Source organism: Magallana gigas, chromosome 5, assembly GCF_963853765.1.
Source record: "Magallana gigas chromosome 5, xbMagGiga1.1, whole genome shotgun sequence".
NCBI classification, from domain to species: Eukaryota; Metazoa; Mollusca; class Bivalvia; order Ostreida; family Ostreidae; genus Magallana; species Magallana gigas.
The window spans coordinates 24,758,571-24,773,396 of NC_088857.1; the positions used below are offsets into that span (position 1 = coordinate 24,758,571).

General features: G+C 35.4%; 2 protein-coding genes across 7 annotated transcripts in view; one reads left to right on the plus strand and one right to left on the minus strand.

Moving 5' to 3' along the window:
- Positions 1-14,826, minus strand: part of LOC105335326 (signal transducer and activator of transcription 5B) — a 179,915-nt gene that overhangs the window by 118,134 nt on the left and 46,955 nt on the right. For all 5 annotated transcript variants that reach the window (XR_010714000.1, XM_066084668.1, XM_066084669.1 and 2 more), the window contains exons 3-4: positions 1,499-1,664; positions 1,058-1,147 (exon numbers count right to left, since the gene is read on the minus strand). Coding sequence is in view for 4 of the 5 variants with exons in the window: in XM_066084668.1 (XP_065940740.1) it covers positions 1,058-1,147; positions 1,499-1,664 (256 nt within the window). In the remaining variant the exon portion in view is untranslated. The remainder of the gene's footprint in view (positions 1-1,057; positions 1,148-1,498; positions 1,665-14,826) is intronic.
- LOC117682681 (uncharacterized) lies at positions 7,938-12,131 on the plus strand. Of its 2 annotated transcripts, XM_066084670.1 has the most exons (5): positions 7,938-9,381; positions 9,686-9,960; positions 10,342-10,491; positions 10,616-10,784; positions 10,920-12,131. In XM_066084670.1, the coding sequence occupies exons 1-5, from the start codon at positions 9,368-9,370 to the stop codon at positions 11,524-11,526; spliced, it is 1,215 nt and encodes a 404-aa protein (XP_065940742.1). In that variant the 5' UTR covers positions 7,938-9,367; the 3' UTR covers positions 11,527-12,131. The 2 variants fall into 2 exon arrangements, with proteins under 2 accessions (XP_065940742.1, XP_065940743.1); XM_066084671.1 differs by lacking the exon at positions 10,342-10,491.

A 14,826-nucleotide genomic window follows, 5' to 3' on the forward strand; every position in this document is an offset into this window, starting at 1 on the left:
CGCACCATCAATGCAAGTTTGGTGAAGTTAGGACCAATAGCAACTTAAATATTGCTATCAAGAGCACCTGCACCAAAAACTGTAACCTGCTCCAAAAACCTTAACCTCCTCCAGCATCTGAAATTCAGGATTCAGATTTAGAATCCAAGTCTTTCAAGTCCATAAGTAGATCCAGATACATCATACATGCAAGTTTGGTGAGAAAGGACAAGTAATAACTTAGGTACAGAACCTGCAACAAAAACTTTAACAAGGTCCGGACGCCGAAACCGACGCCGACACCAGGGGTACTGCATAAGCTCCCCTGACTTCGTCTCAGGGAGCTAAAAAGGAAACCAACAGCTGCTTTGCATTTTTTGATTAAATATTTTTTGCACATGTTATAATTAATGAACACTTTTTCCTCCTTTTATATTTATACTAATATGTTAGAAAATCATGTACTAGACTAAACATACTTGCCAACTGACCAGATTCGGCGGGTCACACCCAATTTTTCGACCCTTCACCCGATTATTTTTTATGACCAAGCGGGTCATGCATTTCACCCAATTTTTGTCGAACAACCCGAAAATCTCCTGATTTCTGGATTTGGTTCGTAATTCAGATTGCGCGTTTAACTTCCAATTATGAACCCATGCTTCGATTTACGTAAACAATGCCGATAGCTATAACAGGTAAGTGTTCAGTTCAGGTAGGTTTTAATTATTATCGTGAGTTGTTTTGATAAACCAAGGGTTTAAATCATTAAGTGCGATGGCTTCCAATAGAAAGAGGTCTTTATCAGGGCCAGCGGAATCTACACCAACAAAAAGAAAACGACATCTGTGTACATATCAGCATTTCTGGGAAAAGGAAATCTCATGGGTCAAGCCAAGTAATCGAGGGCAAAGTGAGGCTTTTTGTATTTTATGTAATGTGCATTTAAATATTGGGTTTGGTGCCAAAATTGATCTGACTAAACATTGAAAAACGCAAAGTCATGTAAAAAATGCTTTACACCATGTATGGTACAATGTAAAGACTTCAATCACCAAAATCTGCAGCTGACACTTACATTTTCATGCTGACGTAACAGACTTTCTTCCATTGCAAGGTTTCTTTTGAAAATGCGGACGAGTTCCATTGGGTTCTGGGCATAGTGGGTCTGAACATGGCAATAGAAACAAAAAGCAGAATACAATGTAGAATTTATCTGGAGATAAGAAACACTTTAAAACTTTTTTGATATTATGTATGTTTTTTGAAAATGTCATAAATATTGCCCTATCTCTCCTTTCATCATCAAAATTTATCAATACATTAATTTAAGTTGCCACAGTACACTTACTCTAAAATGAAAAAATCTATTTTAATTAACAAACAGATTTTTTTATACAATAAAATCCTTTCCTCTGGTGGTTCACAAGGGTATAAAGGAAGAAAAACATTACAGAATAGAAAATTTAGATAACCAGCTTCAGCATGAAATAATGAATTTATCTCAATATATATTTACTCTAAACTGGTGTGCGACATCTTGAAATTTGATCCGCAGTAAGAAGTACTCGTTCTGTTGAGGAAGCTCCACTGCTCTGCTCTCTAGCTCAGCAATGAGTTTCTGAACGACCTGTTGAGCAAATATCTGATCTCTTTGGGAGGGATTGTTTTCATCAATTTGCCCCCTAAAACGAAAACAAATATGAATATGAAAAAGAATTATCTCAGGCTAGCCATTGAGAATAAAATAAGAAGAATGATCATTACACACACACACACACATATATACATATTCACAAAAGATGTATATTTTGACATCTTCTTTCTTTTTTGTGTGGATGATGGACCTTTCCAAAATCTATATTCTTGAAGAGATTTGCATTGCAATTAAATGTACTGAGAGTGTCCAGGTTGTTATGTTTGATAATTGTTGAAGGGGTAAGTTTAAAAAAGTTCTAAACAGATAAAAGATGTCAAATAAGCTATACTTCTTTTTTTTCTTTTTTTCTTTTTTGGCTTAAAAAAATGTACTTGTTTGTGAAATTTGGGGGGGGTGGGGGTTATTTTTGAAGAAAATTTATTGTTAATAAATAATCTCACTGACAGACAGCTTTGTGTACGTTTCTTTCTTGTTTTTTTTTAAATCAACAAAAAGTGAAACAGCATAGAGATTAGTGTAAGGTGATAATTTAACTGCCCAATGTTGCTCTTATTTACGAGTACATATGCATGCATGAGGATACTGAGTGCATGTCTGATATGAAATTACTTCAAAAATAAATTAGTCCTTTGGAGAAAATTAAAATAATTATTAATCATGTATAGTCATGCATATATTACCTGCACATTATTACTTATTAGGTTAGTTACTGACTCACTACGGAAATATATTGGGTTGATCAATCTCAAAGATGGCGAGGCGAAGGACTTTTCCCGAGGACTATTAAGCGACATATTTATTCACAAATAGCGATGATCATGGCACAGCCATGTACAAGATGCCTAACATCTCGTCCAATTTAACTCATTTAAACTCTTCAAAATTTTCAATCTCACCTTTCAAATACTCTTTAAAAATCTTTGCTTCACCCATGTTTACTTACAATGTTTTGTTGCTCTTCAATTTTAAATGTTTTCTCCCTGTTCTCTGCAGAGATTTGAGCAAATTTCGACGCTGCCATTTTGTTCTGCTCCAGACAAAACAATGTGACGTCAAAATTCTAAGGGCAACTACTCTAATTTTAAAGAATTTCAAAGGGCAACTACTCCAAATACTTTAAGAACTTACGGCATGCGGTTTATGTATTAAATACTATGAAATGTCGAAATGAGTAAGCGAAGCGTCGACCAATGACGGCCATATTGCCTAATATTAATTCTCACAGAACAAATATAGAGATATATGAGGCAATCACGTGCTATGTTTAAACCAATGAAAATGTGACGTTTCAGTCCAAGGGAAAACAAATATATATGTGGATCGTTCATTAAAGTCATATTGAATTCTACCTTGAAAGTTTTAACAACTCTTAATGATCAATACATGTACTTATTAAATGGAGACAATTTCATTCATATAAACAAAACCATAATGAGTGAATAATTGAAAAAAAAGACTGCTTCATCAGAGACAATCGTACAACCTAACAAACCTAACAAATAATTAGCACTTCATTTAGCATTCTGTTTTTACAACAGTCGATCACTATTTAATAAAAATGCACAACAAATAACACATAACCAGCAGGTCCAGATTATTATGTTTTTTGGGATTTTTTGTATAACATTCAATAATAGCCGATCATTTTTGATAATATTCATAGTGGGTGATTTGGCAGGGCTGGCCTAGCTGATACAATTAGCTGTAATATGGTGCCTCACTAGGCTTTGAAACAATTTTTGACATCTTGAGCAAGGTGGACTAGAGCATTAATTATCGTCTTGTAGTTTTGGTTGGGACATAGGGTGGCTATAAGGAATCACAAGTTCCCCAGGATTTCTATATACCTATACCTAATCATGGGGAGCCAGCGATACACCCAAAAATCATAAATGCAATTGGGCCACGGAATAGATATAAAATTGGGAATCTGCCTCATCCTCTCACTGCAATACAAACTAGATGCTGTCATTAGACAGTAAATACCCGCACCATGTGTTTGCCCCTAAATAACACTGTTTTGTACCAGTTTAATTAAAAATGAAGGCTATATGCAAGCTCCGGTAATACAATTAAAATTTATAATTTTCATAACTGAAGGATGAGATCCCTTCCCATATGATAATACACATAATGACATGAGCAGCACTTTATGTGCAATTTGGGGTAGAACTGTTTGCAGTGAATTTTCAGTTAATCAATAATCTTAACATTTTATGTCATAGAAAGTATAATGGTCTACATAATTATTACAAACAAAATTAAAAATTAAATTATGCTCCCGCCCCGTGGCGGTTGCCGGTGTCATATAATATTTTGATACCGCGAAATATTGAACCCGGGTTCAATATATTATGCGATATTATGAACCCGGGTTCAAAATATCACTGCGATATATTGAACCCCCCCATAAAATATTGAACCCCGGGTTCAAAATATTATGGCCGCGATATTTTGAAACCCTCTCGAATTTTCATTGCTCTTGGAGAGGGGTTCAAAATATTATGGCCGCGATATATTGAACCCCCTACCTATTTCCAATTCCCTTTGGAGAGGGGGTTCAAAATATTATGGCTGCGACATTTTGAACCCCCTACTGTTTCCAATTCCCATTGGAGAGGGGGTTCAAAATATTATGGCCGCGATATTTTGAATCCCCCTCTATTTTTTTTTGCTATTGGAGAGGGGGTTAAAAATATTATTGCTTCCAATTCCCTTTGGAGAGGGGGTTCAAAATATTATGGCTGCGATATATTGAACCCCCTACCTATTTCCAATTCCCATTGGAGAGGGGGTTCAAAATATTATGGCTGCAATATTTTGAACCCCCCTCCATTTTTTATTGCTATTGGAGAGGGGGTTCAAAATATTATGGCTGCAATATATTGAACCCCCTACCTATTTCCAATTCCCATTGGAGAGGGGGTTCAAAATATTATGGCCGCGATATATTGAACCCCCTACTGTTTCCAATTTCCTTTGGAGAGGGGGTTCAAAATATTATGGCCGCGATATTTTGAACCCCCCTCCATTTTTTATTGCTATTGGAGAGGGGGTTCAAATATTCCCTTTGGAGAGGGGGTTCAAAATATTATGGCTGCGACATTTTGAACCCCCTACAGTTTCCAATTCCCATTGGAGAGGGGGTTCAAAATATTATGGCCGCGATATTTTGAATCCCCCTCTATTTTTTTTGCTATTGGAGAGGGGGTTAAAAATATCATTGTTTCCAATTCCCTTTGCAGAGGGGGTTCAAAATATTATGGCTGCGATATATTGAACCCCCTACCTATTTCCAATTCCCATTGGAGATGGGGTTCAAAATATATTTTGAACCCCCCTCTATTTTTTATTGCTATTGGAGAGGGGGTTCAAAATATTATGGCCACGATATTTTGAACCCCCTACCTTTTTCCAATTCCCATTGGAGAGGGGGTTCAAAGTATTATGGCCGCGATATTTTGAACCCCCCTCTATTTTTCATTGGTATTGGAGAGGGGGTTCAAAATATTATGGCCGCGATATTTTGAATCCCCCTCTATTTTTTTTGCTATTGGAGAGGGGGTTAAAAATATTATTGTTTCCAATTCCCTTTGCAGAGGGGGTTCAAAATATTATGGCTGCGATATATTGAACCCCCTACCTATTTCCAATTCCCATTGGAGAGGGGGTTCAAAATATATTTTGAACCCCCCTCTATTTTTTATTGCTATTGGAGAGGGGGTTCAAAATATTATGGCCCTGATATTTTGAACCCCCTACCTTATTCCAATTCCTATTGGAGAGGGGGTTCAAAATATTATGGCCACGATATTTTGAACCCCCTACCTTTTTCCAATTCCCATTGGATAGGGGGTTCAAAATATTATGGCCGAGATATTTTGAACCCCCCTCTATTTTTCATTGGTATTGGAGAGGGGGTTCAAAATATTATGGCTGTGATATATTGAACCCCCTATTTTTTTTACAATTCCCATTGGAGAGGGGGTTCAAAATATTATGGTCGCGATATTTTGAACCCCCCTCTATTTTTCATTGGTATTGGAGAGGGGGTTCAAAATATTATGGCTGTGATATGTTGAACCCCCTACCTTTTTCCAATTCCCATTGGAGAGGGAGTTCAAAATATTATGGCAGCGAACCTGGGTTCAATATTTTATGGGGGGGTTCAATATATCGCAGCGATATTTTGAACCCCGGTTCAATATATCGCGGGGTTCAAAATATTATATGACACCAGTTTTAGATTTGCTTCTGTGTGCCTACATGTACATCATCGTGTGCACAGATTTAGATTCGTCCAAATGTGCTGCATGAATATTTTGGGATCGACAGACTATAGTCCCAATATATAATCGGAAAATCAAACCAGGCAACGTCTAGAGCTCTCTATTCGGATCATATATAGCTGCTGGAATAAACAACTGCTTAGTAATGCAAACGTATACAAAATTGCATTGCTAACAATACTAGTTTCACAAATTACTAGTTTCACAAATTACCGGGTATTTTAATGTTTACTGTATTTTAATTTTTAATGTCGTCAGTCCTACGGGTTTTTTTCTTCCATCTCAATGATACTATATCGTCTGTATGATAAAAGATCGTCTAGAACACCGACAATTTAATTTTGATGTAAGTATATACATGTACATCATATTTGAAATATAAAAATACTCAAAACACGCATAAAACGCTTTCACTAACTGCGTACGTTACGCTGATATGCCAGCAATACCATATAAGAAAAATAAGTAAAAAGTTATAGCTAATTTGCTCGTTTAATCATGTTAATGTTTCACAATTCGTATACATTTGATTTTACCGTTTCCGTACTCAACTAAAGCCGAATGAATACAATGCTATAATTGATAGACATTCATATGAATATTAATTAATAAGATAACAACATGTTGATAATCATTCATTAGATATAAATAAAAGATACATTTAGTAAATTATTTCTAGCCAGACTATACCCTTTTTAAGCGATAAACTGGATGATATTTTCCATTCCGTTCCGCTTTCCGTTCCGTTTCTGTTCCGCGTTTTAGCAACACCCATACATACATGTCTGTGTTTTCCGTATGCAGAAAAGGATTAGTTAAGATCAGCTAAAGGAATTCATTATTGTGTTTTAATTGGATTATCATTATGATGTTGACCAATTTAGGTAAGCATAATACATGTAGTAGCAGTAGCACAATATAATATGCCAGCATACATATATAAGTTCTACTTTCACTTTCTAAATGTGATTTCCCTTTGACAGCATACTGTATCATCATCTTTTAATATTTAAATAAGCTTATCATTGTTACCTATCCTATCGCATTTGTAAAGTTTCTGTCATTTTAGTTGCAAAAGTTATTTTTTTCATTTGTCAGACTGCATGCACTATTGAGTTGACCCCATATTGACCCTGTATAAACAATTTCTTATTAAATTTGTGTATTACATGTAAGTAAGTGTAGACACTTATCATTTTTATATGAGTTACAATTGGAAGGAAGGAGTATTTCTTTCTTAATGTATTATAATGCATCAAATACAATGTAGGTCATGACCTTATGAGACTGTTCTGACCCCACGAAACAGGAAAATACATTATCTTCTAATGTCATTATGATGCATCAAATGGTGTAAAGTACATTAATGACCCCCAGGTGTTGTCTTTAACCCCCCCCCCGCCTTTATGAAATAGGAAATGATATGATACACTGTATATTTTGTTAACTTTTGAGATCTGAGAATCTCATCCCTAAACCATATAATTTATTTTTGCTCTTTGTGTCATTGCGTGTAAAATTGTATGTAGATTATGCCCCCTTGGAGACACCCTGACATTTTAGAACTAGAAATAATAATGTATTTTATCTTATTCATATGTTATACAGTAGTGTTTGATCCATGTGGGTAAATCCTAGCCTAATGATGTCACTGCTTTGTTTAGGAGACTTTACAATTGCCCCAAATAGGCGAATACACATGGAAGTGATGCATATAACATTTTGTTTATAAATCTTAAAAATTGAATTAAGCAATTTCCAAAATGTTAATGTGAATCACGAGAGAAAAAGCAATCAAGAAATGATTTAAAATTGGCTACTGTACACATGTAAGAATGTATTAAGAAGACTGAATCTTTATAACTAGGTTAGATTGGGGGGGGGGGGGGGGGGGGTGAATGTGGAGTATAAACATTTATAATTTGAATAATTTATTGTTATTAATTTTAACTTGTCAATGAATACTACTTATTGATCCCAAGGTAGAAATATGACCTCTGATCATATGTGAGTCGCCACGACAAAACCAGGCTTGTTGAGTTTACGTCACAATTGAGAAAACGGCGCTGAAACACAACGTCAATAACGTCGCGTTTTTTATAACGAAAAAAGAATGACACATTTCCCATAATCGTTTTGTACATTTTTGAAATGATTTCCATACATAACTACGTCGATTTTGATCAATAAACTAATTATGAATAAAATAAAGTCAATTTTAAATCTGTGTTACACAAAAAATTGAATTTTACGACAATATAGTAATGTAACTTTTGATATATTTATTTACTGTGTATCGATTGATAGCCAAATTGTAACGTTACAAGTATTGCGGGTTTTTCCATGGTCCTTGACAAAATTAATGCTCATTAGTCAAATTCAATCATAATTAAAGTTTTTTGGGAAAAACGTCGTGTAAAACATTTAGGTCTATACAATATAAGAAAAACAATTTTATACACGAATGACATCCCGTATTTTCTTGTCGGAGTTATCGAACGTAGTAAAAAAGAAAGTATAACCAATATAAACAATCGGCGGGAAGTCCCGCAGGCGAACATTGACAGCTACGCTGAAGTAGAGGAGAATGATAAAATATTCATTATGAGCCAGTCAAGCAGAGCCAGTGAAGTGCCCGACGAAATAATTTGTCACCAAGATGAACCTTTCATCGATGAAATCACATCTTTGAATGATTTATACTTCGGAAATCATACCGAGTTTGTGCCATTGTCATCGTCCGAAGACGAGGAAGAGGACAGTGAGACTACAGACAACAGTGTCGGTTATTATTCAGATTCTACATGTAATTCAGATTATCAACACGAATTCGAATACAGAACTGTCGACCAAGACGAAGTTAATTTTGTCGGTGTATTCAAAACAAAAACATGCGGTTGCAGTAAATTGTATGGTTCCCCATGTAGTACAAAAATCGAATTCGACCACATGCTAGAATACAGACAACAGTGTCAGGAAATGTCAAGTGAGGAATTAGATTTAACAGTGAAAGTTCAACTTGCCGCACACAGGAAATCTAGTACATACTGGCCCCAGTCTACAAGTAAAAAGCAAAAAACAAAAGAGAGAAAGAGTAGCACAAAAGTACTATTTTGCTGGTCAGCAAGTATGTGGAGATACTTTTCTTTTTTGCCATGGCATAGGGAAATTCAAGCTTAACAGCATAGCTGCATCTCTGGATAAAGATGGCCTAAAACCTAGGATTCATGGAAACACTGGGAAAACCCCTAAACATGCACTCAGCCTCACAGATGTTCAGCATATATCTCAGTTCTTGAAAGAATATACATTGAAGAACGGACTCCCACTGCCAGGCAGACAGCCAAACTACTCAACCCGTGGTGACAAAGTCCTGTTGTTGCTTCCCTCTGACAAGACAAAGTCTGACATTTGGGAACTTTATAACCAAGCAGCGACAATGCTTAATTATAGGTATGTGTGATTCTGTTTTAATAAAATAGTCAAAGTTATTGATGCACTCATGCTGAATAATAACCAAATAATGTAGTGCATATTTTGTGGGTCTGTTGAGCATTTTAGAGTGTGTTATAATACATGGTGCACATGATGTACTTTAAAAGAATTAACATTCCTAATAATTACCGGTACTAATGATATACATATTTGATTAATAGTGTACATGTCCAGAAAGTTTTGTATTTTTTGAAAACATGAAATTGAAAATTTCATGGTAGTCTTCAAAACTATGCATAATTAGGTTTCTTTTAAATGACAGACAAGTGAGCTTATCTGAGTTCAAGAAAGTTTGGTTGGAACAAACACCACACATCCTGATTATGAAGCCAGCTACTGATCTGTGTCCCAAATGCCAGAGATATGTTCATAACATCAGTAATGCAGGGAACCTGTCAGAAGAGGAAAAGAAAACCATGCTGGGTGAGTACACGTGTCACCTGGACAAAGCCAAGCAACAGAGAGAATACTACAGAGAAAGGTGTCTACTGTCCAAAGAACTGTTTCAAACGCATGACTTAAATCAAACTGAAAGAGGTAAGTTTCTTCTTGATTTCTTTCATCACATACACCATTTAATTGTGTTTGGTAAAGGTAAATAAATGTTTTCATAAATTGGTTCCATGCATACAGTCAAATTAATATTATTTATTACTCACTCCTGATTGAAGATGATAGTCTACACCAAGTAATTAATGTACAAAATTCAAGATATCGTAAATGGTCATGGATAGTTGCACGAGAACTACTCAGCAACAAAAATCTTTGTGAGCAATATGTTGCATAAATTCAGGCTTGAAATTTGTAAATGCATTTCATAAGTATTGGTGAGTGATTTATATAGTTTGAAATAGTACATGTACATTGTAATAAGTATTTTAGAGGTTACATAGTCATTCAAAATTTTATTTCTTTTAGGACAAGTATGTACAATGGACATGACTCAGATGTACAGCTTTGACTTTGCTCAGCAGATTCACTATCCTCATCATGCACAAGAGGTGGGGCCTCTGTTCTTCAAAACCCCCAGAAAATGCCAGGCCTTTGGTGTGTGTGCAGAGGGAGCAGGTACATGTTTTATCATTAACAATCAAGCTTAATCAAGTCTAATTTGTAAATTTCTTTTATTTGGGTTGTAAAAATATATTGAAAAGAATATGCGAGTAAATCAATGATTTCACTTTTACTATAGGTGAGCAAGTATTCTATCTGGTGGATGAGGCTGAGGAGGTAGGCAAGGGAGCCAATACTGTGGTGAGCCTATTACATCACTTCTTTGAGCATTGGGGAAATGGAGAGAAGGATGCTGTGCTGCAGATGGACAATTGTGCCAGACAAAACAAAAACAACACAATGATAAGGTAAAAAGTTCAAATGTTCCTTACATAAAGAGTGTCATATGTTTTTAAGTATATCTGTGAACAAACTTATAGATTGTACATGTTTATAGTATTTGTATATATCACATGTTAATGTTTATGTCTTGAAATTCTCAGATATGGCATGTGGAGGATAATGACAGGTCGTCATCGCAGCATAGAGTTTTCCTTGATGGAAGCTGGACATACAAAATTTAGTCCAGACTGGCATTTTGGCCTCTGGAAGATGAAGTGGAGACATTCTACAGCAGAAACTCTTGATGAGGTAGCAGAATCAGTGAGGCGCTCCTCAAGAAATGGCCACAACATACCCCAGCTCATCAACGATGCTGAGAAGCTGGTCTCCTTCTACGACTGGACGAGTTTCTTTGAAGCTTTCTTCAAGAAACTACCATCCATCTCTAAATTCCACCATTTCAGAATGTCTGAAGAAAGTCCAGGAGTTGTGTTTGTCAAGGCTTATCGTAGCTCTGCAGAGAAACCCATCAACATTTTGAAGAAAGGACAGCAACTACCTAATGTTGACACCCTGCCATCCGTGATTACACCCAAGGGTCTTGATGCTGCCAGACAGTGGTATCTTTATGATGAAATCAGACCATTCTGCAGGGATACTTCAGATAGTCTACAGTCTTGCCCTAAGCCTGTGTGTCCAAAACCTTGTGTCAAAATAGACCCAGAGAAAAGAAAATGTCCAAAGCAGTTTGCCTCTCCTGAGATGTGAAATTTTAGGTGTATTGTGTACTGTAATGTGCAGTGTCACAATATACATATTTATGTATAATATAATTCATATATCATATAAATTGCAGTATTTGAAATTATTTGTACATGTATGTAGTTTTAAGGTAAAATTATTTGTTAATTACTAGTATAACCTTTATTAGATAGGAATAATTGTGTGATGTTTCAAAATGATAAGCCGTAAAGTTCTGTTTTTAGACAACTATATTACATGTAAAAAGCTAATGTACAACTTCTCAAATCATGACCTTTTTGCACTAAACTTTGATAGAAAATGATGCCATTATATTCAATTTTGATCACAAAATATTTTAAATGAATAAATCTTTGGGGTTTTTTTACTATTTAATAACTTTGTATTTATCTTCTAGATTACTTTTCCATATTTGACTTTTCTTCCAATTTTCAATGCATTGTGAGAAATTGCTTAAAACATGTCTCATTTTTGCAGCGTCATAGCTCCTGAAATAAAAGGAGATGAATTCTAATATTTGGTATTTTTATTTATTTATACCAAAGCAACATAAAAATGCAAAAATCTCAATTTGTTGGAAAAACTCAATAAACCTGGTTTTCTGGTGGTTTATCACATTTTTTACCAGTTTATGTAAGTTTATAGACACCCAAATTATATTTTGATTTTTATAGATCATTCGACAAGGGGGGGGGGGGGGGGGGGAGAACAGTTTATGTTTGAGTTTGTTTGGGAGTGGGGGTTCCAAGTCATATATTTGACAATTTTTTAATGTAATTTAAAATAAGACTAAGCCATACTACAGTCATGAACATGAATAGTAAAGAACAAAACACAAACTAATACATGTACATGTATATATACATAGGAAGTATTACAAAACAGATGATTGATCTATATCTGGGTTCTTAAATTGAATCATATATCATGTACATATTATATTATTGTTTCTTTGTTCAAGGCATTTAAGATGGTATGTAGGTCATGATCCCAAGTGCTCTTCCTGAAATTATTAAATATCATAAAAACCATCCCCACCTTAATCCAAAGATATTATTCCTCCTTAGGTCATGCAGGCGCATCAGATCATTATGGCATGTAAGTGATGACCCTAAGGGGTCATCCTGACCCCCTTAGAATCAGAAATTGTCAATTATCTTTAAATTATTGATGTTTGATGATCCTATCTCTATTTAATCTTTATTATTAAGTCTCCCGAATGAAATTTGGAGACTTATTGTTTTTGTACGGTTCTTAATACGGTACATGTATTATTATTCTTCATCTTCTTTTTCTTCTTTCCTGCTCTGAACTGGTTTCTCAGAGATGGCTGAACAGAATTGTACAAAACTCTAGGATATGATAGGCCTGCATATCTAGTTGTGCACCCTGGTTTGATTTTTCTCATTTTGGGTTAGATAACCACTTTTCGAGGGAGGGGGGGAGGGGGGTGTCAAAAGGGTGTGGGGTCTAACATTGAACCTTGTAGGAAGAATCGTAGACTTTATTGTAAATGGTAACTTGAAAACGGACAAAGATAATAATATAGGGTTTTCATAATCATATATTGGCTGTTACTGGCAATATATAGGGTTTATTAGATCTGACCCCTGGGGTCATCCCCACCCCCCAGGAATTTGAAATTACCATATATCTCAGAAACTGTTATAATCATGACCCCTAAACCATATATATTCATGTTTCTGATGTCAAGGGGCATCAAATGTTATGTAGGTCATGGGCCCTGTGGGTGGTCCTGACCCCCTCAAACAGCAAGTCCCTTAATATCTTCAAAACAGTTGAGATCCCCACCCTTAAACCATATATATTCTTGTTCCTTGTGTCAAGGGGCATCAAAGGGTATGTAGGTCATGGGCCCGGGGGTGGTCATGACCCCCCTTGAACAGGAAGTGCACGAATATCTCGAAAGCGGTTGAGATCCCCACCCCTTAACCATATATATTCTTGATCCTTAAAGGGCATCAAAAGGTATGTACCGGAAGGTAATGGGCCTCAGGGTTAAATTTAATTTTTCAAAACCGTAATGCACATCTATGGAACAGTTCCTATCATATCCCAAGATATGATGTGTCTATCCATTAAATCATAAAAGGAGTTCTAGGATCTATGTTTTTTTGAAGTGATAAACGTCAATTTTCTGCTATTTTTTTACTCCCTGGATAAAATTTAAATTTTGAAAACCTTACTGCACATCTATAGAACAGTCCCTATCATATCCCAAGATATGATTGTCTATCCATTAAATCATAAGAGGAGCTCTTGGATCAATGTTTGTTTTTTTAGTGATAAACATCAATTTTCTGCTACTATTTGACTCCCTGGATGAATTTTAAATTTTTAAAACCTTATTGCACATCTAAAGGACAGCCCCAATTATATCCCAGGAGATGACGTAGCTACTCCAAAAGTTGTAAGAGGAGTTCTGGGAACCATATTTTTTTTGCCAAAAAACATCATTTTTTGTTGCCCACTGATCCCCTTAATAAAAAAAAAAAATTCTGGAACCTGATCACGCCTCAATATGACAACCCCAATCATATTCTAGAAGATCATTTGGCTACTGCCAAAAAAAAATGACGTTTTTGAAACCAGTTTTTTTGTTTAAAAAAAACGTCATTTTTTAGCCATTAAATGACCCCAAGGACAAAATTGAAAATTCCGAAACCTTATTGCGCATCTATAGGATACCCTAAAACATATTCCAAAAGATGATTTGTCTACTGTTGAAAATGTAGGAGGAGTTCGAGGAAGAAGGTTTTTTGTGAAAAAACGTCATTTTTTACCAATTATTTGACCCCCAGGACTTACAGTGAATTTTTGAAACCTTTTTACAAAACAACATGATACCCAAAATCAAACTCCAAGAGTTCAGTTTGCTGGTTTAAAAGATGTAAGAGCAGTTTGAGAAAGTAAAACGTGACAGACGGACGGACGGAACAGGGTAACAACAATATACCCGAACTTTCTTTAGAAAGTGCGGGTATAAAAATATCAAATGTATCTAAACAATCTGACTTTCAATCATCACAGAAAATCACTTTATCCCACTGACCGTTCGCATAGTTCTCCTTGGCACCATGCAAACCATTTTTTTCTCATTTCATGTCCTCATAGATTTTCTTATTAACTTAAAATCTATGATACCTTTTTTACATATGTAACAAAGAAATCATTGAACAGTTAATTGATTTATAGGCATTTCCTGGGGCATGATTTCATAAAAGTAGGTGGTCATATCTTTGAATGGTACTTGTCTTTCTTTTTGGTCTGAGCAAGCCCAACAAA

What these genes read in the sequence shown, in the direction of transcription:
- LOC117682681 (XM_066084670.1), top strand. An exon ending in CTTAAATCAAACTGAAAGAG is followed by an intron (nt 9,961 to 10,341) that starts GTAAGTTTCTTC and finishes TATTTCTTTTAG; the next exon opens with GACAAGTATGTACAATGGAC. An exon ending in TGTGTGTGCAGAGGGAGCAG is followed by an intron (nt 10,492 to 10,615) that starts GTACATGTTTTA and finishes CTTTTACTATAG; the next exon opens with GTGAGCAAGTATTCTATCTG.